This window comes from Podarcis gaigeae (assembly GCF_964106915.1).
Source record: "Podarcis gaigeae genome assembly, chromosome: 11".
NCBI lineage: Eukaryota > Metazoa > Chordata > Lepidosauria > Squamata > Lacertidae > Podarcis > Podarcis gaigeae.
The window spans coordinates 54216901-54242850 of NC_139687.1; the positions used below are offsets into that span (position 1 = coordinate 54216901).

At 46.1% G+C, this 25950-nt stretch overlaps 1 protein-coding gene across 7 annotated transcripts in view; it reads left to right on the plus strand.

The window, feature by feature from the left end:
- Window positions 1-25950, plus strand: part of MYO5B (myosin VB) — a 303840-nt gene that overhangs the window by 64252 nt on the left and 213638 nt on the right. For all 7 annotated transcript variants that reach the window (XM_083702547.1, XM_083702549.1, XM_083702552.1 and 4 more), the window contains exon 2: window positions 21196-21306. In XM_083702547.1, the coding sequence (XP_083558673.1) occupies window positions 21196-21306 (111 nt within the window). The remainder of the gene's footprint in view (window positions 1-21195; window positions 21307-25950) is intronic.

The following is a 25950-nucleotide window of genomic DNA, read 5'->3' on the forward strand; positions in this document are numbered from 1 at the left end:
ACTGTATTGTCATTGCTTGCAAAATGAGCATTAGATGAAAAAGGGCAACTTCTGCAAAAAAAAAATATCTGTCTGATTAGTTGAGTGCATAAGTTGGCATGTACAGAGAAAGCAAGCTGCTAAACTTCAGAAGAGTTGCTTTGGTGTGCACCAACCATCAAACAGTTTTATTTTATGACAACTGCATTTTGATGAGAGATGCAACAGCTACTATTGCTTTCTGCTCTTGTCTTCCTTCTGATTCTGTAGTGCCCCCCCCCCCAAATTCCTATGTATTTCTGTCTTGGAAGTCAGAGTTACTTGATTTCCCCTACTGCCCCTTGGCTATGTTTCTTCCGCTCATCCCTGAGGACTTCAAAGTACTACAGGATTTCCTGCTGGTAACATACACCAAACTCCCTGGCATGCTGAGAACTGTACGTCAGGGAGTGAATTTCAACATACATCAGTGGCACATTGATGTAAATACACCTGCCCTTAAAAAGGACAATGCAATGTATCGGTGAATAGAGCCAACTTAGTGCTGTTGCTCATAGGCAAGTCTGTTGACACGTCAGTGAAATCTTTTTGATAAAGAACACTTCCTCTCAGAAGCAAATAAACTACCTGAAAGCTGAACAAAAGCTGAAAGAGGAGTTGCGCTTTGCAGCCTGGAATCTAGACCAGTGTTTCCCAACCTTTTTTGGGCAAAGGCACACTTGTTTCATGAAAAAAATCTCGAGGCACACCACCATTAGAAAATGTTTAAAAAATTAACTCTGTGCCTATATTGACTATATGCCGCTTGGGGCGGCAGCCTGTTGCCCGAAGCACAGGGAGCCCTACGGAGGGCTCCCCGTGCTTCCGGCGAGTGTCTGCAACCCTGCGCGCCCGGCAGGAGCTCCTGCCAGGCGCGCAAGGCTTGGGGCGGCAGCCTGTTGCCCGAAGCACAGGGAGCCCTACGGAGGGCTCCCTGTGCTTCGGGCGAGTGTCTGCAACCCTGCGCGCCCGGCAGGAGCTCCTGCCAGGCGCGCAAGGCTTGGGGCGGCAGCCTGTTGCCCGAAGCACAGGGAGCCCTACGGAGGGCTGCCCGTGCTTCGGGCGAGTGTCTGCAAGTCTTGCGCGCCCGGCAGGAGCTCCTGCCAGGCGCGCGAGGCTTGGGGTGGCAGCCTGTTGCCCGAAGCACGCGGAGCCCTCCGGAGGGTGCCCCGTGCTTCGGGCGAGTGTCTGCAAGCCTTGCGCACCCGGCAGGAGCTCCCGTCGGGCGCGCGAGGCTTGGGGCGGCAGCCTGTTGCTCTAAGCACATGGAGCCCGCCTCCCTCCCATGGCACACCAGGCAAAGTCTCGCGGCACACTAGTGTGCCGCGGAACACCGGTTGGGAAACACTGATCTAGACCTTGGTCATATTGGAACTGCCACAAACCATTACGAGATGGAAAAGGAGCACTTGAGGAACCAAAATTAAGTTATTGATTTCGTTTCAGGAGCGCAGGAAGGGCAAGGCAAACACTTCATAAATCACAACCGAATGCTTTTAGAAAGGCAGTCCTTCCTGAAATTCAATGTTTGGGAACTGTCCTGAAGACCTTGAGGATATAATTCCAATCCAATAACACTTTGTGTGGTCATCTTGTCTCACTAAGCTTATGGACAACACAAAACTTGTTATCTTTCCCCTTTGGTGTTTGTTCCCTGTGCCCTTTATCCGTGGCTACTGACACTACTGGGTTTTGAAGGGTGGCCAAGAGTGAGTTGTTGACCCAGATGAAAGCATTTCTTCATGGGCGGTTCGTTTATAGAATCATAGAATTGTAGAGTTGGAAGGGACTTGCTTTATTTATTTAAAAGCATTTCTGAGCATAACAAAAATCAATGGAAGCCTCATAAAAAAGACCATGAAACTGTCAGGAGTTCAGCCTACACTCGAGTAGGATCCTGGCAGAGACACATGGCCGACTGGCATGTTCTCTCTCTCCTGGTTGATCATTCGGGAGCATCATAAGCTTTCTTCTGCCCGAACACACAGTGACCGATGCCAACTGACTTAGGGATCCGCAGAGTTTGCACATCATGTGTGACAGACCTCATCAACTCAGCATTTTGGCTAATCTACTTTCTTTACATATAAACACACACTGCAACATGGCTCCCTCTCTCTCTAGCATCAGACAGCAAAGAGAAAGAACAAAGGACAATAGTCCGACTTCACAGAACACAGCAACACAAACACCCTGTCTCCGTCACTTCCCACTCTATGGAGTCAAAACATACACCGTCATGTGAAAGACAAAAATCCCATGACTGCAGTCATGGAGCAGGAATTCTAACAGAAACAGCTTCATAAAAACCGTTAAGAACAGGAACTAAACCTTATAAGGAATGGTTGAAGGAGCTGGGTATGTTTAGCCTGGAAAAGAGGAGACTGAAAGGAGATATGATAGCCATCTTCAAATATCTCAAGGGCTGTCACATGGAAGATAGAGCAAGCTTGTTATTCTCCTGCTCTGGAGGGGATGACTTGAACCAATGGATTCAAGATATTAAATGCTGCATTGTTTTTAACACTCGATTGGGAGCCGCCCAGAGTGGCTGGTGAAACTCAGCCAGATGGGCGGGGTATAAATAAATTATTATTATTATTATTATTATTATTATTATTATTATTATTAAGATTCAGACTAAACATCAGTAAGATCAGTTCACCACTCAGACGTCATTCCAGAAGCAGAAAACCCTGTGCTGTGCAGCTGACTTATTGAGATGCTCTTGTGACACAGTCCTGAGGTGGGTTGACAAGAGGTCGCCACCACAGGGGAAGTTGTGGTTTCTTCTTGTGGTGGGAGAGAAACCGACTTTCCCAACATAGACTAGAGATGGCTGGGAGTAGCTCTGCCGACTTCTGCTGTTGTTCTCATTAAGTGAACTGAGCGAAGTGGAAGAGGGTCATTTCACTTGACAAATAACCTTGTGCTTCCACTGCCAGAGGTGAGGGCTGCTGTGTGGGACTGCCTAATGCGCCCCAGAAGATGTGGATGAAAGGAGTGCACTTTGATTTAAAGTGTATTTGATTTGGCCCCTGAAGTGTTTTTGTTTCTAATTGGCTGTCGCTACTTGTGGAAATAAATCTGGAGGCAGCTTGGACTTTTGAAATCTTTTACCAAGAGGGACAACCTAGTGGAATCTTACGCAATGCTTATGATGTCAACTGTCTGCTCTTGGCCCAGACTAGTTCCCCAGAGTCTCCCATAACACTGAACAACTGCTAGCTATGTGGACAGTCACATATGTCATATATATATATGGGGAAAAGCAGGAAAAAAAGCAGAGACATCACCTTGTCAACAAAGGTCTGTATAGTTAAAGCTATGGTTTTCCCAGTAGTGATGTACGTTAAGTGAGAGCTGGACCATAAAGAAGGCTGATCGTCAAAGAATTGATGCTTTTGAATTATGGTGCTGGAGGAGACTCTTGAGAGTCCCATGGACTGCAAGAAGATCAAACCTATCCATTCTTAAGGAAATCAACCCTGAGTGCTCACTGGAAGGACAGATCCTGAAGCTGAGGCTCCAATACTTTGGCCACCTCATGAGAAGAGAAGACTGCCTGGAAAAGACCCTGATGTTGGGAAAGATGGAGGGCCCAAGGAGAAGGGGACGACAGAGGACGAGATGGTGGGACAGTGTTCTCGAAGCTACCAGCATGAGTTTGACCAAACTGTGGGAGGCAGTGGAAGACAGGAGTGCCTGGCGTGCTCTGGTCCATGGGCTCACGAAGAGTCGGACACAACTAAACGTCTAAACAACAACAACAATATTGGGGGGGGAGTCAAATTGCAGTCCAGGTTTCCCTAGCCGGTACCCTCTGGACGATTTGAACTACAACTTTGATCAGCCCCAGAGTTGTTGTTATTTCTTAAATTTGCATGCTGCCCTTCATCTGTAGATCTCAGGGCTGTTCGCAACATAAGAGTCGTAGTCCTAAATATCTGGAGTGTCGGATGTTAGCATCCGAAATACATATGCAAAGGGATAATGTTTGAAAGGGCTGTAGAACCTTGCAATGTCATATACTCTGTGGCAGTTATTTTAGTTGGTTCAGTTATTAACGGTCTTGTGAGTCTTAACAGTTAACAAGCAGCCGGTGTATTGTGTTACTGCATGCCTCCGAGTCAGAGTAGCAGTCAGTCTGTAAATGTTAGTTAGTCTTTGAAAATGCTGGCAGCATTAAGAAAATTTAACAGTGCAAATATGTTTTGATGGATGCGATAATGGAATACCGAATGGTAGTTTTTGTAAAATATGCAGGGATTTTTGATATGGAAAATGAACCATGGAAAGAGAAGAAGGGAAGTCATTGATATCTTAAGGATGTAAAAATGAGTATTTTAAATCGTAAAACTGAAAATTTTGATAAAAATTATATACAAAAATATTAGTCTGCAATAGTTTAATGAACTGATGTAAGAAGTTTTAGCAACTAAAAGAAACATGCACCTACATTGTATATATATATTTAATCTGCAACTGCAAGATTAAATGATGTTGTGACTGTTTCTTTCATATGCAAGAGGTTGTGTGACACCTGTTTATTAGTTATTACTTACTTATTTTACTTACCTATATACCACCCTTAATTTTAACTGTAGTACCGTATTTTTCGTCCTATAGGACGCACTTTCCCCCCTCCAAAAACGAAGGGGAAATGTGTGTGCGTCCTATGGGGCGAATGCAGGCTTTCGCTGAAGCCTGGAGAACAAGAGGGGTCGGTGCGCACCGACCCCTCTCACTCTCCAGGCTTCAGGAAGCTCTGCGCAACCCTCAGGAGACCGGCTCCGAGGGTTGCGCAGAGCTGCCTGCAGTCCCGGGCTCAGCGCACTTCTCCCCATCGCCAGCCCCACAAACTGGGGGACAGCGGGGAGGCGGAGCGCACCTTCCCGCTGTTCCCCGACCTGGTTCTTCCAGCCCCGCACCTGGGGGGGGAAAATATTTTTTCTTTATTTCCCCCCCAAAAAAACTAGGTGCATCCTGTGGGCCGGTGCGTCCTATGGGGTGCAAAATACGGTAATTTTTAACTGTAGTTCAGAAAATGATAAAACGAGGCAATAGAATCTAGTTTTGACATAGACATAGGCAATGATGGAGCAGTAAAACTGGTATTAAAGTACCAGAGGCCTGGGAAAACATATATGGATTTGGTAATTTGCAAATGTATGAGCAGGGCCATCTTACCCATAGGTGCTAGGGGTGTGGGGCACCCAGGCACCCAGCCTCTCAGGGGCGCCAGGCCCAAAGTCCGGGGCCAGAGAGTTGAGTCCGGGGAAGAGCCCACCCGTCAGTTGGAGTGCCGTGAGTTCGGGAGCGATGGAGCCAGCGAGACGCTGAGGCAGCCGGGCGGCTTCACCCTCCTGCGCGCCTAGGACTGGGCAGCCTGGGGGGGGGCCGCCGGGCTGATATTTGCACCCTGGCGCCGCATATGCTAAAGACAGCCCTGTATATGTGAGTGCATTAGCAGATGTGGAAACGCCTCTGTTGAATTTGTGTGTCTGTCCCGTCCCGTCCCCCCCCCCCCCCCGGTTTATGCTGTGCTTAGTTTTCTGCATGCCCAATCAGTAATACACCCAGAGCTGGATTTAATACACCTGTCAGTAAGTACACTTACCAGAACTACTGATGCTTGTTGTAACTAGTGATTAAGTATGGGGAAGAAAATCGGTTCAGTTCCTATTCAAAGGTGAACCTACCTAATTCACTGTTTACAAAACAGAAATCATTCTTCCATCTTTTGAAATTTGCACTTCTCATTCTTCCAGTGCACTTTTCCAGCTAAGTAGTGTATATAAAAATGCATGTACTAGGATGAAGTGTGTATACTAATTCATATAGTAGGGGAAAGGTTTTTTTGTTTTTGTGGTGTGTGTTTTTTGCAAAACATGTATATTGGGAAAGGAGCAAATTTCCTGATGAATTTTCATGCGGACTTCAGTTTGTTTCCCCCCAAACTGATGCAGAAATATGGATAACCGAGAATCTGAAATTGATAGACTCACTCATCAGCATGTTCTCAACTGGTGCTGTGTTTGCATCTTGGGACAATCGAGATGGGGCTGCTTTCATAGATTTTTGATAAGCTAGTGTAAAGAGTTACAGTTTTCCCTAAGCAAAATAGAGAGGAAGAAAAGAGCTGGGACTATGGCAATAAAGCAAAATATTTCTTTTTAAAAAACAAATCCTGTATAGCCGGGGGAATAACTTTCTTTGCCGCCCAGTAAAATGTAATCTATAGTAAAGTGATAAAACAGTGGTTATTACTGAATGTCTGTAAGCATCTTGAGATTTATAGAACCATAAGCTGTGTGGATGGTAACTGTGTGAAGATTAGCCTGACTTAACTGTTTTATGTTATGGATCACATAACTATTTATTGTAAAAGCCTGATGGTGATGTAGTTTTAGCTTTGATAAATGCACACTCTGAAAGCTGTAGGAATTTGCACAGAAAGCACAAGGGAAGATAAAGCAGGCCCCAATGGTTTTGAAAACAAGGCTATTTTCTTTCTTAGTTGCATGCCTGATCCCACAGGCCAAGGCAGCTTATCACCATCCTAAAACATACGCATAAGAGCTCATGAAAATCCATATAATAAAAGAGGGAGAATATTGACATGACACACTCCCCATACGTCTGAAGGATGGAGAAGGTTTCCATCCAGGGATACTTAGAGTGAGTGTGTAGACCATAGGACTGGGCAATATATTGATATATCGTTGAAAACCGGTTTGAAGGCCATATCATGCTATAGGTTTCAGAATTTTTGACCTGCCAATATATCATGACTCATGGTATGTGTTTCTGCGCTATGTAAAAATCACGATGCAGGAAAAACCATGAAGCCAGATAATGCCTCTACGTAGCTCCATCCTTATTTCCGACATTGTGATATATTGGTATATTGCGATGTTTAGCTGGTGATATATCATGATGTTGAAAAGCAGATATTGCCCAGATATTGCTTCTTTCCATTTCAAATTGGGACACAGTAATGCTTCGCTCAGGGACGTGGGTGGCACTATGGGTTAAACTACAGAGCCTAGGACTTGCCGATCAGAAGGTCGGCGGTTCGAATCCCTGCGACAGGGTGAGCGCCCGTTGCTTGGTCCCTGCTCCTGCCAACCTAGCAGTTCGAAAGCACATCAAAGTGCAAGTAGATAAATAGGTACTGCTCTGGCTGGAAGGTAAATGGCGTTTCCGTGCGCTCCGCTGGTTCGCCAGAAGTGGCTTAGTCATCCTGGCCACATGACCTGGAAGCTGTATGCCGGCTCCTTTGGCCAATAAAGCGAGATGAGCGCCGCAACCCCAGAGTCGGCCACGACTGGACCTAATGGTCAGGGGTCCCTTTACCTTTACTTAATAATGCTTTGCTCAAGTCCAGGACTGTGATGCTGGTTTCTTCTGAGGTAGGATTTAGGGGAACAGATGAAGGCAAAACTGATGTCCGAATGGTGCAGTGAAGATATTCCCAAGCGTTGAGAGGACGTCCGTTTCAAACAGCAAAAATTCCTGCGCCAGTACAGCCCAGTTTGACATTAAAAGAGTTAAAATAAACTGGGTGGGGGATTCCCCCTTGTGACAATTGCATGGTGTTGCCATTAAGATACCAGTTCCTTGCCTTTTTATTATAGGCATTGCATTATTATTATTATTATTATTATTATTATTATTATTATTATTATTAATTAGAGAGATGGGTATAATCAGCACTATCCTCGCCAAAGTGGGGGTGAGAATACTGGGATGATTTACTGAGCTGTTGTAACGCCTATTAAGATAATATATATCAAGTAACTGCAGTGGTAGTAAGATTAGCACACAACACAGGATCCACAGACCAGGTGTGAAAAGACTGAGGGGGGGGGGGTCATTGTCTGGGCAGCCCAGGACCTCCAACCAAATGGCCCAGGCTTGCGACCCTAATGCAACAAAACTTCACCCTCATTCTCCCAAGACACGGATGCCAACAAGATTTGCTGAATCTTTGGAAGAGAGTGGCTTGTGTGCACAGCAAACCAAGGCACGTATATGGTGCTTTTACAAAGCCACCACTCGTTCTTGCTTGAAGCAAGTGTTTCTGATGCCTTCTATTTGCTTCTGGGCAACATTTTCATCTCTTGAACATTCGTGTAGTTAATCCCCCCCCCCCCCCCCCCCGCATTTCTTATCATATGAAGGGGAGGATAAATGGGAGTTTGCAATTATTCCCTTCTATTTTGGTATTCCTCACAGGCATTCCCAGTGTGTCTCCTCTGCAAACCTTGGTTCCCTCACCCCCCACCCACTGACCCTTTTTGTTTCATCCGAGAGATAAATGCAGACACTATTTAGGTCAATCCTCTCAACCACAGCAGCACACCCTAAGTCCCAAGACCCGGGGACACCCCTCCCTGTCTCATTTCTCACTAAATGATCTCTCCGTTTGATCTCCAAACATTGGCATATGCAGCTGATCGGGTGGTCTCTTGCTATTTGGCGTATTATAAATAAGCTGGGAAGACTGTTAACCCCAAGAGGCACTCATCTCTTTTTGTGTTGAGGGTATAAGATAAGGCAGCTGAATAAAATTGTCTTGGATCGTTGCCTAGTATCGCCTTTAAAGGAAAATGATGTTTTTACACAACATTTAAGATGCACGGACTCCTCCCCGCACCATAGAAACTTCAGGGGGATTTAAAATCCTTTGGACATTTAAATTTACCTCAGATTTTTCAGTTTAGGTGAGATTTAGTGACCATACTAGGCAGCACCTCATGGTCCTGGCATTCTTTTTGTGTTAGCAGGCTTCCATGGTGTTCTGGTTGTGGCAGAGCTCAGCTGTTTATTTGAGGCAGCCCGAAGGTGATAAAATCAAAACTCGGCTGACTTCAAGCTGATCTGGAAAAGGCTTCTGTCAGACTTGATTGGCAGGTTACTTTTTGATGCGAAAAGGCCACCACATGGTCACTTTTACAAACTGCTGACTTTCATTTCCTGAAGTACATACATGTCTGGGGGTAAGTGCCATGGCTTGCCCCAGGCATCTTGGGTCTTCCAACCTGCACTCTTTCCCTCTTGAATATATCTGCAGTAACTCCCTGGCTTCAGAACTGACAGGTGGTAAAATGGCTCTCTCATCCATCTTAATACCCATTTTCACTCAAATGTTGTCTGAAAATATTTTGTTGGTTTTTTCCCGTTTAGTTTTAATTTCTGTCCCACCTTTCTGCATGATTCCCAAGCAACTAACAGTAGCAGTGTGTGGAGAATAGAAATACAAATCTCATGAAACAGTTGAAAAAACAGACAACCTTTTTTAAAAAAGTGAAACTGATTGCAGTCTTTTTCCTGAAATTCTAAATCGACCACCTGAGGGTTTGACCTCTTGCACTTCTGCAAACTGGGAGAGAGAGTTCCCCCAAACCTACTGATGCCTCTTTTTTTGTATGTGGGGATGCCATTGCAGCTATGTAAAGACCCACACTCAGAAAACTGCATTCATTATTAGTTTATGGAATTGACTTTTCTGTCAGTATAGTTGTCAAGCAAGTTAGGTGTTTTGTATGAACCATGGAGGTTCAGTCGGGTGCTTAGGCTTGCCGCAGGAAACAACTGTGTAGCAGAGATAGCTTTTACCTGACAAACACAAGCACACACACACTATTTATGGTTGCTACAAGAAGTCTTCACTCTCTGAGCCCAGAGAGGGTTCCAGCTTACAAAGTCCTTGCTGAGACTAAGTCCGCAAGTGTAAAGTTCAGCTGCTAGTGAACCAGAGTTTTCTGAGTCCTGAAGTCTTTCAAGGTATCTAGCTTCCCTCAGATGAGCTCTTCACAAAATCTTCCACATTTTCACAGGATCGTTCCATCAGTCTCCATGTCTCCTGCAGATTCTCCAGTATACCCCAACAACGAATGCTGTAACTTGAGCCTTTATCTACCTAGTGTTATGTGCTAGTGGGGAACCATTTTTGTAGACTCATTGAGAATTTTTACTTAACTATGCTTTTTTGGGGGGTGTCTTTCTCTTTACTCAAGTATAAGCCAGTATTTACCAGTGTTTTCTCCAGGAATGTGAAACCTGTTTTGGCTTTTCTTGATTGCTTTCCGTGTTCACTGACCTTTGCCATGTGGTGAGTTCGTAATTCTTTTGTATGCTCAAGGAATTCCAGGACTAGCATCTGAATTGCCTCCGTTGTTGTTAACTGTGCGGTGATAGCAACCAACATGCCTCTGCTTGTAGGAATAGGCATGTGACTTTTCACATAATGAACACAAGAAGCAGGAAGAGAGTGAAAATCTTGTTTCATTAGCTGATGTCATCTGTAAAATGAAACGGTGACCCAAATAACTTTCTTGACTTTTCCTGTCAAAGAAAACTCCTTGGCTGAACTGAAGGCTAATCCAGTTTTAGATGAGACTTGTAAAAGCCAAGCTTATGAGTTTCTGCCCCATCCCCCGCCTCCCAATTTCAAATATGGTTTGTGGAAACCCAGGGAGTCTACTCCTTGATTACTTAATTCATTAAAGACCCCCTTTCTGCCTTTACAAATAACCCTCAGTGTGGAATAAAATTTATTATTATTATGAAATATTAAATAAAATTTATTATTATTATGAAATATTTTTAGAATGTGTGATTATTTGACTGTTTGATTATTTGATTGTTGTTAGCCGCCCTGAGCCCGGCTTCGGCTGGGGAGGGCGGGATATAAATAAAATTTATTATTATTATTATTATTAAACAAATAAATACAAAATAAAAATCAGTCAAATGAAACCGACATTAAAAGCAAATTCTGAAGTGGTACAAAAGCAGGAACATAAATTGTTGTTGTTGTTTAGTCGTTTAGTCGTGTCCGACTCTTCGTGACCCCATGGACCAGAGAACGCCAGGCACCTCTGTCCTCCACTGCCTCCCGCAGTTTGCTCAAACTCATGCTGGTAACCTCGAAAACACTATCCAACCATCTCGTCCTCTGCCGTCCCCTTCTCCTTGTGCCCTCCATCTTTCCCAACATCAGGGTCTTCTCTTCTCATGAGGTGGCCAAAGTACTGGAGCCTCAGCTTCACAATCTCTCCTTCCAGTGAGCACTCAGGGTTGATTTCCTTCAGTATGGAGAGGTTTGATCTTCTTGCAGTCCATGGGACTCTCAAGAGTCTCCTCCAGCACCATAATTCAAAAGCATCAATTCTTCGGCGATCAGCCTTCTTTATGGTCCAGCTCTCACTTCCATACATCACTACTGGGAAAACCATAGCTTTAACTATACGAACCTTTGTTGGCAAGGTGATGTCTCTACTTCTCAAGATGCTGTCTAGGCCTGTCATTGCCCTTCTCCCAAGAAGCAGGCGTCTTTTAATTTCGTGGCTGCTGTCACCATCTGCAGTGATCATTGAGCCCAAGAAAGTAAAATCTCTCACTACCTCCATTTCTTCCCCTTCTATTTGCCAGGAGGTGATGGGACCAGTGGCCATGATCTTCGTTTTTTTGATGTTGAGCTTCAGACCATATTTTGCGCTCTCCTCTTTCACCCTCATTAAAAGGTTCTTTAATTCCTCCTCACTTTCTGCCATCAAGGTTGTGTCATCTGCATATCTGAGGTTGTTGATATTTCTTCCGGCAATCTTAATTCCGGCTAGGGATTCATCCAGCCCAGCCTTTCGCAAGTTGATGTTGAAGTTACACCAAAAAGCTATGGCCTGCATCAGGAGTGGCTGACCTGTAGCTCTCCAGATTTGGTTGGACTACAACTCCCATCATCCCTGACTGTTGGCTATTCTGCGCATGGGAAGAATAGACGAACACAAGCAATTTCTGCTCCTGTTTCTTTCAGAATTCTTCAACATCCCTATTGGCCTCTAGCAACTAGGTTGCTATACATAAACTCCAAACCTCCTTTTTTTTGTCTCAACTTTTTTGATGTCATATGTCCCAGATGCTGCTACTCATACTAGTAATTGCTAATTGCGTTTCTTACATTACTGCTGCGATCTATCTATGAAGGTAAGGCCAGGTTGCTACTTGTGGGTTGCCCAGATTTGAACCCTGCCGAGCTCAAGCTCCTAATACCTGGAGAGATGGCAAGTACCTGGAGCAGAGCAGGTAGTTAGAATAATAGAATCACCAAATTGTAGAGTTGGGAGGGATCCTGAGGGTCATCTAGTCCAATCCTGTAATGGAGGAATCTTGACTAGAGCATCCAAGACAGATGTCCACCCAACCTCTATTTAAAAGGTTCACAACCTCCTGAGGGAGTCTGTTCCACTGTCAAACAGCTCAGTGGAGGCTTAGTTGCCTATATTTTCTGCAGTTGCCTATATTTTCTGCAGACATCACTCTTCTGGGCATGACTGAAAGAAGACACAGGTAGGGTGTGCTTAGAAGACACAGGTGGAAGGGTCAGGTAGCATCTGATGAAAAAGGCCTCCACTTGAGACCCTGGAGATCACCTGGCAGTCATAGTCTTAACAGGAGGAGGAAAGCAAGTTAAGGCGCTGGTTCTTAAAGTTAGAATGACAAGCTGGAAAACCTTAGCAATACTTACCTATGTGTAGGCTGACGAAGAAGGCAAAGTCAGAACAGTAACTCATAAAGAGGTACAGTGAGGGTTTATCCACACTCACCTTTTGCCCCAGTCTTTCCAGGCACAGATCTATGTCCAAGTGCTCTTTTTTTGTCCCCCTGGAATGAAAAAGCTGAAGCGCAACAAAATTTTGGTTTTCTGCGGATTGCCATTTGCTCCAATTCAGCTTTAAAGAGCGGGTTTTCTTCACATGGGAAGCTTCAGAGTTTTGTTTTGTTTTTTAAGTGCTTTCAGACCCAGAGCTTTGAAGCATGGACCATGCTTGGAAAGTGTGGAGGAAAGGAATGTGTGCGTAAGCCACGAGAAAAACTTTGTGTGGGGGGGTGCTTAACATTTTTGTTTTACGTTCACAGATGGCTATAATTAACAGCCTATTTCTTCCATCACATTGCTCTGTTACTGCATAGCTGTGTCAAAATGAGAACTGAGGTTCTGGTCGGCAGTGTGATACAATCCCTGCTATCCTCTCGGAACAGCCCCTTAACTTTATTTGTTAGGTCTTAAAGAGGAACTTAAATCCTCCTTAAGAACAGATTTAGTGTCAGAAACTTGTCGCTGAATGCCGCCTGCTCTTTCGGATTCCTCTTGAGAGCTGTGCTCTGAGCGAGTGCACCTTTATTTCGAAAAGGTCTTCATGCATTAACAGCTTCTTGTTGATCCTATTTAAAACGGTTAACTTTGGAGGCACAGATTATGTGCTCATCCTTAAGTGTTTTGTTTTTGTGTCAAAATCCCGGTACTTCAGTCTGTTTTCCAGAAGCCACTGGGAACGTTTATTAATGTGGGTGTACTTCAAAATGCTTATTACGTCCTCTTTTATAAAGTGTGATTCATAAGAAATTGGTCTGACAGCACGCTTTGCTGGCAATTTGCTCATGCATGGAACAAGAGCTAAGTCCCACAAAATGGCACTTTTTTTAAAAAAAAGAGATGGGGCAGTTAGAGCAGGGTTTTCCTAACTTCAGCCTCCAGCTGTTTTTAGACTACAACTCACATCATCCCTTGCTAACAGTGGTCAGGGATGGTGAGAATTGTAGTCCAAAAACAGCCGGATGCCCAGGTTTGGGAAACACTGTGTTAGAGTAATGTGCAATCCATGAATTGCAGTAACTTCTACTGATTATAATGGTGCCTTCCAGGTGTTTTGGAAGGCAAAGCAGTTGTGCTGGCTGGGGCTGAGGATGACATTGTCATCCAAAACATATGGAGGCCACCAGATTAGTGGAGGTTGCTGTTTAGTATTGTAGATTGGCCTTTAGGATTGCAGTGGTTCTCAACCTGTGGGTCCCCAGATGTTGTTGGACTACAACTCCCATTATCCCTGACCACTGGTCTTGCTGGCTAGGAATGATGGGAGTTGTAGTCCAACAACATCTGGGGACCCACAGGTTGAGAACCACTGGATTAGAGGCAGAACAGAGCTTTGCTTACTCTGTAAGCCCACCAATAGTCATTTTGGGCACAGAGGAAGATGAGCTGGTCCTTTTCCTCCAAAATTATCCTTTGGGGTGGGCAGGGATTCTCCAGTCAATTCTGAGGATGAGCATTCACAAGTGTATGTTGATTTTATTAGGTAATTTGGGGTGGGGTGGGGAATCAGATGTGTCCCTACCTGGATTACTTATAGTCTCGTGGGCTGGACACAAAATGGGCAGGGGGAAGAAAGAAGAGAAAAACGAGCAAATTTGGAGTCATTTGCTTTTTTGTAATGATTTGATGGAATAACCATAGATGGTGTCTGTGTGGGTTAGAAGGGTCCCTGTAGCAACTGATCTCAGGCAAGACCTTAATTAATCAAGCCCACCAATTAATCAATAAATTTCTGTATTTCTATACCGTCCTTCATCCGAAGATCAAGGGCGGTTTACCATATAAAAACACAAAAATGAGTAAAGTGAAGATGCCTGCCTAATCTCAAGAGGCAGGGAGTTCCAGAGTGCATAGGCTGCCACAGTCATCGATTGGGTTGTTACAAACATGGAACAGGCATTATGTGGATATGCCGATCAAAACTGTTGAATGGGCACATGTGAGGTAAGGCGATCACGTAGGCAAACTGGTCCCAAGTTGCTAAGGGCTTTGTATGTGATAGTAAAACCTTCAACTTGGCAAACCAATGCAGATCTCTGATATGTTGGTGTTTTATGCTGACAAGGCCTTGCTCCTGTCAGCAATCGTGCGGCAGCATTCTGCACTAACTGCAGCTTTCAGATCAAGTTCAAGGGAAGGTCCTCACAGAGCGCATTGCAGTAATCCAGTCTTAAGTAACCAACACATGAACTACTGTGGCAGGATTTTCATATATCGCCTTCTGTAAATTGTCTTACTCAATAGAGTTCCTCCTTCCTTGTTATAGTATCTGGGGTAAAGGTAAAGGGCCAGGGGTCCTCCGGGGTTGCGGCGCTCATCTCACTTTATTGGCCGAGGGAGCCGGCATACAGCTTCCGGATCATGTGGCCAGCATGACTAAGCCGCTTCTGGCGAACAAGAGCAGCACACGAAAACACCGTTTACCTTCCCGCCAGAGCGGTACCTATTTATCTATGTGCACTGTGACGTGCTTTCGAACTGCTAGGTTGGCAGGACCAGGGACCGAGCAACGGGAGCTCATCCCTTTGCGGGGATTCGAACCACCGACCTTCTGATCGGCAAGTCCTAGGCTCTGTGGTTTAACCCACAGCGCCACCCGCGTCCCAGTATCTGGGGTACCCTAGTGCTAAAAAGTGGTGGTTGTGATTTCCTTTTGCATTTTTCTGCATGCGGAGTCTTATAAAAACCTACTTGTGTAAGTGCTGTGATTTTCCAAGGATCGTCTTCTATTTTCAGGGCTTTGCAGGCAAGAGGAAGGCTTCTACTTTCATAGCCTACCAATAAAGCACCTTGCATTTTTAAAAGGCTTTTTGAACTCCTCCCACCCCCACCCTCAAATCCATCTCTTGCCTTGACTCTATCACTCCCATGCAGATTTTTCCTCTCCCGAAAGTGACTTGAGTGCATCAAACCCCCCACAGACGTTGTTCATGCTTGTAATATATGACGGCTGTTCTTGAGAAATTGCTGTTTGTTGACAAGCCTTGAGCGCTCGCTGAAAATGAGGAGAACTGAGGTGGAAAGGAAATAAACGTACCACTTCCTCCAGTTCGCAGCACATGGGGGCCATGTTTGCTTGCCATGCCAAGGTTAGTGCAAACATGAGAACTCTGGGGAAAGGAGATTGTGGCTGCTTTGTTTCTCCCTGGTCATTCTGCTGTTGTGATGTTCTCAGTGTGTCACCCAAACCCAGGCTCACGATCTAGCTTTCTCTAGACCAGTGGTGGCCAAACTTGGCCCTCCAGCTGTTTTTGGATTACAACTCCCATCATCCCTAGCTAACAGGACCAGTGGTCAGGGATGATGGGAATTGTAGTCCCAAAACAGTTGGAGGGTCAAGTTTGGCCACCACTGCTCTAGACTCACATAGAACAAACCAGGGAGGAGCGAAACAGCTGTGATCTCCTCTCTGGGAGCACATTCATGCTAAACCATGGTTTGGCTTTGCATAACCTGGAAGCTCAGGCTATTGCCCTAACCATGTGGATAATGGGCAGAAGGTATATCAGGATTTACTAGTACAGTGGACACTCAGGTTGCGAACGTGATCTGTGCAGGATGCACGTTTGCAACCCGCGTCTGTGCATGTGCGGGTTGCGATTAGGTGCCTCTGCACATGCGCAAAGCGCGATTTAGCGCTTCTGCACATGCGCGACTGCCGAAACCTGGAAGTAACCCGTTCCGGTACTTCTGGGTTTCGGCAGTCCGCAACCCGAAAAAACACAACCTGAAGCGGCTGTAACCCGAGGTATGACTGTAGATCTCTGAGTGATTATCTCACTTCCAAATTTTTAACAGTAGCAATGGTGACATAACATGTCCTCCCTCAATGAAAGCAGCCTGGGGAGTAACTAAGAGCAGACGTGATTAGGGAAGGACTGTGCAATTTAAGGCTCCTGATCCTTATCTAGTGTTGCTTGGGTTGTCTGGGAACATCCTTAAGGCCTTGCTCTGTCGCAGGGATGGGGACCATCAGGCACTGGAGCTGAATGAGGCCTTGCGGTCTTCTCTGTCTGCCCCTTGAGAGTCTCCCCAGATGCCCTCTTCATTGACCATGCTTTGCATCCTCCTTGGGTATTCTTGCCTTGCTCCTTGCTTGCATGGACGGAGGGCAGAAAGGAATGTGCCGATGTGGCCCTACTCTTCCAGCTTAAATCAGCATGCATTGCTGTGTCTGCTTTTGCTTCTGGCCCCATCTACCGTTGGAAGATTTCCCAGAAGGGAACATGACCCTCAGTTCCTCCACCCTTGCCCTATGGGTTGGGCTCATGGCCCAGCGTTGCTGCTGAACCGCTTTGTTTCCAGTTTTTCCAGATACTGACTATCTGCATCCCCAATACTGGTTCAGGAATCACAGATGGTAAACAGCCAAGCACTGCGATTAAACAGAATGCCCCGTGAGCAATAAATGCCAAGATTCTTAAAGGCACCCCACCTCCCACCCACAGCAATTAAAATCAGGAGTCCATTCCAACAACTGCAGAGCTGGGAAGGTGTTGAGAGGTAGAAACTGAGGTGCAGGCAGTACTCTGGAGGCAGTCACATGTCTACCTATCCTCTCCCTCTTCCCCTCTGCCTTTCAACCAGCAAAACTGCTGCTCTGGCAATATATTTAGATAGCTTCATTAACGCCGATGAGTTCCTGCTGCTCCAGCTATTGTGTAATCCTAAAAATAATTATACATTATACATATAAAGAATTCATTGCTATTGAGCTGCAAAGCTTTAAAAAATATATATATTCATTGAGGGGCATTTTGATAATTGAAGTACACAGGATTGCATTTGCTTTCAGAAATGCCAGCATCTAGTTTTCAGCTGTGTTTAAAAGGTAAAGGGACCCCTGACCATTAGGTCCAGACGTGACCCACTCTGGGGTTGCGGCACTCATCTCCCTTTATTGGCCGAGGGAGCCGGCGTACAGCTTCCAGGTCATGTGGCCAGCATGACTAAGCCACTTCTGGCGAACCAGAGCAGCGCACGGAAATGCCGTTTACTTTCCCGCCGGAGTGGTACCTATTTATCTACTTGCACTTTGACGTGCTTTTGATCTGCTAGGTTGGCAGGAGCAGGGACCGAGCAATGGGAGCTTATCCTGTCGCGGGGATTCGAACCACCGACGTTCTGATTGGCATGTCCTAGGCTCTGTGGTTTAACCCACAGCGCCACCTGCATCCCTCAGCTGTGCTTAGTGTAGGGTTTTTACCCACTTTGGGGGGGACACAGTGTCAACAAAAGCCAGTGTGGAACTGCCCAGGGTCCCAAATCCCATGAACCATTGACTTCCCATTGCAATACTTTTAGGATCTGTCTTGCTAACTGTTTTCATTGAGCAGGCACTGGGCCAACAAAGGTCAGATGCTGAAAAGAGGCCGCATCTGCAATGGACATTTAAAGCTGTACCAGACCACTATAAACAGTCACAACTTTCTCCCTAAAGAATCATGGGAACTGTAGTTTGTTGATGAGAGCTGTTAGGAGACCCCTGTTCCCCTCGCTGAGACTTATAGTTCTCGGCATTCCCTGCCCTTGACCGTGGAGACAGAGCATAGCCATCATGACTACTAGTCCCTGACAGCATTATCCTCCATAAATTTGTCCATTCCTCTTTTACAGCCATCCAAACTGGTGGCCACCACAACTTCTTGTAGGAGTGAATTCTATAGTTTAACTATAGTCTAACATAGAATAATCATAAATTGGAAGGGACCCCAAGGGTTATCTAGTTCAACCCACTGTAATGCAGTTATCTCATAAGTAATAATAATTTATTATTTGTACCCCGCCCATCTGGCTGGGTTTCCCCAGCCACTCTGGGCTACTTCCACAGAGACCAAAAATACACTAAAATGTCACACATTAAAAACTTCCCTGAACAGGGCTGCCTTAAGATGTCTTCTGAATGACAGGTAGTTGTTTATCTCTTTGACATCTGAAGGGAGGGCGTTCCACAGGGCGGGCCGAGAAGGCCCTCTGTCTGGTTACCTGTAACCTCACTTCTTGCAATGAGGGAACCGCCAGAAGGCCCTCGGCGCTGGATCTCAGTGTCCGGGCTGAAAGATGGGGGTGGAGACGCTCGTTCAGGTATACAGGACAAACCTCTTGCTAGCTGACATTGTCCACCCACTTTCATTATTCTAAATCGGGGCGACTTAACCAGCAGCCCTTCAGATGCTGCTGGCCTACAGAGCTCTTTTAATCAGGAGTTGCACCATGACTCTTTGCAACACGACGCTGTTGGAATGGAGTTTCCCTCGTAACAAGCTCTGCTCTCCTTGGAAGGAGGCTCATTTATCTGCCTAAGCAGAAAATGAAGCCTGTGAGGCCATAACTCTTCCGGACACATACTGCACAGAGCACAGTTGTAGCTCTAATTGAATAAAAGCCCATTAGCAGAGTGTAAATGTGATCCGTTTGGGACTATATTTTGCTGTTCCTGTTTCTCCACGATGATGCTGTTCAATAAACCTTCATTCTTATGAACCTCCTACACAGCTGCCTGCAAAGGGTCTCTGCATGGGGTCTGTACTTGTCTGAGTTTATGTACGTCTGTTTCCATTAACTTCCAAACCTAATAATGCATGTCAGGTTGGGAGGAACTTTAGATGAAGAAAGAACACCGCTGCTTCCTAGAGGATTAAAATCTATGGAGGATAAGGCTTCCGGTGGCTGCTTGCAAGGATGGAGATGGTCTGCCTCCACTGTTGGAGGCCATAAGTATCTGAATTCCAGTTGCTGGAAACAACTGGAGGAGAGAGAGCTCTTGTGCTTGGGTCCTGCTTACAGGTTTTGCACAGGCATCTGGTTGGCCACTGGGAGAACAGAATGATGGACTCGATGGGCCATTGCCCTGGTCCAGCAAACTCTCCTTATGTTCTGTGGCAGGGGTGAAGACATTCTGGCCTGCTTTGCCCCACCAAGCCTCCCTCTTGGGCCTGCAGTCTGGTTTGGGATAAGCCATGCCCTAATCAGGTAAGGAGGGACGCAGGTGGTGCTGTGGGTTAAACGACTGAGCCTAGGGCTTGCCAATCAAAAGGTCGGCGGTTCAAATCCCCGCGACGGGGTGAGCTCCCGTTGCTCGTCCCTGCTCCTGCCAACCTAGCAGTTCGAAAGCACATCAAAGTGCAAGTAGATAAATAGGTACCGCTCCAGCGGGAAGGTAAACAGCGTTTCCGTGTGCTGCTCTGGTTTGCCAGAAGTGGCTTAGTCATGCTGGCCACATGACACGGAAAAACTGTTAGAGGACAAACGTCGGCTCTCTCGGCCAGTAAAGTGAGTTGAGCGCCACAACCCCAGAGTCATCTGGACTGGACCTAATTGTCAGGGGTCCCTTTTCCTTTACCTTTAATCAGGTAAGGACAGGTGTGAGGCAGGTAAAGGTGCCACTGGTCCAAAGGGGTTTACAGTACAGGCATCACCTGTCAACTGGTTGGCAGTACCCTGCAAATCCCTGTGCACACTCACCTGTCAAATGTGACCCATACTATTGGTGTGGGGGAGATGCAGTTCTGGCCCACTGATTGGATTCAGTACCCCACCCCTGTCCTAGAGTGTCGCAAAGGCAACTCCTCAAGGAGGAGAAGTAGCTCAGTGGTAGAAGATGTGCTTTGCATAAAAAGGTCTTATGTTGAATCTGTGGCATCTCCAGGTACGTCTTTGGGTCAACACAAGGAATCTTGGAATCATTCTAGAGTTGGAAGGGACCCTGAGAGATGACCTAACCTGGGGAGAAAACAGCAAAGACCTGATGAAGAGAGCACAGCAGAGGTTATGAGAATCCTCTGGAAAAATAATCTCTCAAAGGACCGGTTGATAGCATTTTATCATTGTACTGTGGAGAGTGTATTAACTTATGGTCCATGTGTGTGGTTTGGGAGCTGCACGGTCAGGGAAAAAACAATGCTGTTGAAGGTTGTAAAGACTGCGGAGAGAATAACTGGGTGCACTCTTCCCACCTTGGATCAACTCTATGCTTCCAGGTGCCATAAGAAAGCTGCAGAGATAGCGCAGGATAGTGCGCACCCCGGAAATGATCTCTTTCAGCTTCTGGCTTCTGGAAGAAGGTACAGGGTTATAAAGACTAGGACCAGCCGCCTGAGAAACAGTTTCTATCCAAATGCGATTTTGGTTTTAAACGCAGTGTAAGGTAGTCTTTTAGTGAGTATATTGTTTTCAGTTATGGGGTATCAGAGTTTTTAGGGGCTAACCTAGCTGTGATAGCAGGCTTGTTGGTTTTTGAATGTCTGGTGTAGATTTTTTCAGTTTCGTTCTGTATGGGACAGTGACAATAAAGATTATTGTATCGTATCATATCATATCATATCATATCATCATATCATATCAATAGCATTTTTACTCTAACCCCTGCTTTTATGTCTTGCTTTTGAGCCTTCTTTTTTAGCCACTGTTAAAATCAGAATTCTGTACGAGATGAACCTCTTGCGTTACTGAGGAGGCCTCTCTACTTGAGCAATTTACCTTAACAATTTCCTTCCTTCTTTTCACCTTTGCAGTACACGAGAGTCTGGATTCCTGACCCGGAGGAAGTCTGGAAATCAGCAGAAATCATCAAAGATTACAAGGAGGGGGATAAAACTCTGCACCTGAAACTTGAAGATGAAACGGTACGTCCTCCTCTTTATTTATTTTTTGGGAGGGTGTCACTGTTTTCTGCTGTTTCTTGTGTTTCATTGTTTTCAAGAAATGCTGAGGAAACGTTTTGAAGTCCAAACAGCCAGCACCGACCTTTTAGATATTCCTCTTCATGTTTGAAGAGATTTCTGGAGGGGATGATTGACAAGTTATGCTTTTTCTGTGCGGAAAGCTGTTCCGCGTGAGGCGGCCCTGAGCCTATAACTGTGTGTAGCAGTGAGGGGAGGGAAACTCAGGCTTCTAGGCCTCCCCAGTTGACCCTCTCTAGGCTGTTTTGGCCAGGCCGTGCCCACCTGCTGTACACCTGATGTGATGTGTGATGTCAGGTGTGAGACAAATAAAGATGCAGCTGAGCCGAAAGGGGGTTTGTGGGCACCACCTATCAGTTGAAGGGTTGGCAACACAAACAATAAGCTGAATAAGGTTTGCAAAGAGGTCTTTGCCTACATACCGTATTTTTTGCTCTATAAGACTCACTTTTTCCCTCCTAAAAAGTAAGGGGAAATGTGTGTGCATCTTATGGAGCGAATGCAGGCTGCACAGCTATCACAGAAGCCAGAACAGCAAGAGGGATTGCTGCTTTCATTGTGCAGCGATCCCTCTTGCTGTTCTGGTTGCTGAGATTCAGAATATTTTTTTCCCTTGTTTTCCTCCTCCAAAAACTAGGTGCGTCTTGTGGTCTGGTGCGTCTTATAGAGCAAAAAATACCATAGTTGGATTTCAAACAGTGGCATTTGGAGCTGGAATTGATATCTACAGTGGTGATCGAATGGTTTCTTTAGCTTTGGGATTGCCCTTGTCTTGAGCTGTGCACATCGAATAAATTAATTTTTCCACACTCCCATGCAGAGAGCAAAGGAAGATTGGGTTCTGTTTGATTTCTTCGTTGGCACCAGATATGTGCTGCTCCTTTTTAGTTCTTGGGTATCAAAGCATTTCCGAACATTGCGGTTTGTGTTTAAAGCATTTCACTTCAGCCAAAAGGGCTCTCAGACTGGCTTATGGTCTTGCCTGCAGGCTTACCATTTAAAAGACGTGGTACAAAAAAGGAAGAAGCGATGAGGAAGGAAGAAGAAAGCAAGCAATCTCAGACGCTGGTTTTTAAAGCTAGTTTTGTAGCTGTTACAGTGACCAGCTGAGATGGAAAGAGGTCAGAGGGACAAGGAGCCAAGTGTAGTTGTAAGGTAAAGGTAAAGAGACTCCTGACCAATAGGTCCAGTCGTGGCCGACTCTGGGGTTGCAGCGCTCATCTCACTTTATTGGCTGAGGGAGCTGGCGTACAGCTTCCGGGTCATGTGGCCAGCATGACTAAGCCGTTTCTGGTGAACCAGAGCAGTGCACGGAAACACCGTTTACCTTCTCGCCGGAGTGGTACCTATTTATCTACTTGCCCTTTGATGTGCTTTTGAACTGCTAGGTTGGCAGGAGCAGGGACCAAGCAACGGGAGTTCACCCTGTCACAGGGATTTGAACTGCCGAGCTTCTGATCGGCAAGTCCTAGGCTCTGTGGTTTAACCCACAGGGCCACCCGCATCCCCTAAGTGTAGTTGATCTCATGACAAATGAAAATGAGTGGTCCTGCTTCCCATATTTCTCTACATCCTGCAACCTGATGGATTGCCAGGAGGCAGTTGAGGTGAGGGAGGGAGGAGCCTGATGGAAATGGTGTCTCAGAAGATAAGCAGGCTGTAGCTCAGTTGGCTAGAGTGTGGTGCTGATAGTGCCAGGATTGCAGGTTTGAACCCCTTAAGGGACAGCTGCATATTCCTGCATTGCAGGGGGTTGGACTAAATGATCCTCGGAGTCCCTTCCAACTTTATGATTCTATGACTCATTGCCTCCCATCTTTGATGGCATCCGCTAGGAGAGAGTTATCAGTGGATTATCAATAGCATTTCCCTGCAGGCATAGGCAAACTTGGACCTCCAGATGTTTTGGGACTACAGTTCCCATCATCCCTGACCACTGGTCCTGTTAGCTAGGGATGATGGGAGTTGTAGTCCCAAACCATCTGGAGGGCAGAGTTTGCCTATGTCTGGTATAGTGCAGTAGATTCTTCTCACCTCAACAGGGGGTTGTGTCTAATAGCATTCATCAGATGGAGCAGTTGTGAGGCATAGGAGATGACCATATTACTGGCACACAATCCCGGGAGCTTGGGAAGAACTTCTGTCTTCCCTGGTGTGTGTGGTGAGGAGGGGAGGAGTGGTGGTGGTCATGTGGAACTGTTACCCCCCCACACACACACCTTTTCTGTAGGTACAGAGAGGAAGTGTTTGATGGAAATCCACACCAATGGAGTCTGCTAATTGAGCACACTTCAGTTTGCATATCCATCAAAACAAAAAAAATTCCTTCCAGTAGCACCTTAAAGACCAACTAAGTCCGTTCTTGGTATGAGCTTTCGTGTGCATGCACACTTCTTCAGATAACTATTTGCTAACATGCCAAACATACTGCTTAGATTTCTGAAGCTGAAATATGGAAAAGCTGACATCCTACTAGTAGGAAGACTTCAGAAGCTCTTAACCCCTGCCCCCTCCAAACACACACACACACACTCACCCCAAACCCATTTGCTACCATAGCAGTTGGAAAGGACTTGGTGCAATTGCTTTGTTAACTAAGAACATTGCAGTGACAAGCCTAGAATTTATTACGATGATGGGTGCAGTTTTGAACTTGAAGCACCAGCGGCTGGTAATGTTACAATTGCGTTTAACCCACTTGGCTGGCATAATGGCAATAGGAGTTTATTGAAATTTCTTCGCAAATGGCTTCTTAAATTGTTTAGCCACAAGTGTGCTCTGTTACTTGCTAAACCAGTTAGCAGATGCAGCTTTTACAAACTGAAGATGCTCCAAGGACATTGTGAATAATTCAAAAGGCCTGCTAGGGAAAAATAAGCATTACTATTGCTTGCACGTGATGCATTATCCAGTTATTAAAAGGGAGGGTGGAACCCGGGAATGAGAATAGAACCCAGTGAGTGGCGCATTCACCTATCTAGGAGGCCTAGGTTCATCAGGACCCAGAACCTAGCATGGATTCTGAAAAGGGTCAACTTGAGATGCTTTGTTGCATCTCATGGTTCAAGAGGTGGGCCCCAGAATCTCATATTAAGGTAGTAAGTGTTGGAATCTGCGTTCGACCGAGCTGAGAAAGCTCATCTTCCGGAATCGCCCTCCGACATGATTAACCACCTGAGCCTTTGATGAGGTTCAGGCTCATTCCCATTCAGCAGAGAATCAAAGCAGCACACGGAAGTGATAAGATTTATGGCTACATCGTTATGCTTTATTTTCTAAGCTACGCAGACAGAAAAGAAATCATCCTCTCTCTGTGAGAGCAGAGAGCAACTGAACAACAAAGGAACAAGAAAACCAGTACGTCACATCCGTCTCCCGTGAGACTTCCAACAGCCTGGAATGTCTCTGGAATGTAAACTGAGTCTTGTGATTCCAAAGCACTGCACAGTGGCAAACAGAAACTAACAGTAGGTTTCTAAGATTTTAGCCACCTCCTCGGGTTCTCCATGGCAGGAAATGAAGTGGCACAGCTGTTTGCACAGAGCCCGTTAGAACTTGCGTTACCAACATAGTGCCTAGGGCGTGCACATGTTCTCACATAGGCCTTCCATGGCAACCACAGGGTTCCCTCCACCCTCTGAAATCAGGATTGGAAGAAGCATTTTATTGTCACCAGTCAAATAGGTTGTGGTGCGTACCCCATTCTGGATTTGTGCAGGGTTTACTCCCTAGGTTTATGTAATGGTTCTAGGGGTTGCTCGTGCGTAAATCGGCGCCACACCTGGCTAGGTTACCTGGGTGAACCCTTTCTGTCCGGACAGTCACTCACCTGTGGCTGTCTCAATCGCTGGCAGAATCCGTCAGTGGGCGTTTCTTGAACTTCTTCCAGCAAATAAGCTCTTTGACGCCCAGTCGCTGCCTACTCTCCCTGCGCGGAAGCCTTCTGCGCAGGGAGGGTGTGGGCAGCGGAAGACCCGTGCTCTCCCCGCTGGTCTCTGGCAATGAGTCATGGAGCCACCTCGCCGATTCCCCCATCTGCCCCCCTTCTCCACTGGTGCTACGCTGAATTCCTTCCCCAGAAGATGGGCTGCTTCTCTCCCTCCCGGGACGCTCTCCTGAACCCCTCTGGAGCCCTCCCTCTCCCTCTGGCTCCGATGGCAGTTCCCTGACAGTTTAGGATCAGAGTTTTCCTTCTCCTACATTGGCTACCTTCCCTTGTTGATGAACCCCATCACTTCCCTCTACAGCACACACAGAAACTGCCTTCTTGACCACTGGGCACACTATTAATCTCATCCGCTCAATGCACCAGAGCCTGTCTTCACATGCAGAGGAAGTCCCTAACTCACTGAGGATTTGAGATCCATCAGCTACCCTCACCTGGTTTAACTGGCCAACTGAAGCAGTTTCCCATGGTTTGGCCACTGTCACATTCTGACATGGAGTCACCGGTGAGAGCTGAGTGAGGACCTAAGGTAGACAAACTACCCCAGAAGGAGAACAACATGCCCCTTATCTGAGATACTACCTTTCCCCTAACACTCCATACACCCTCAAGAATAACTAACGCTCTTATGCAATTAAAGA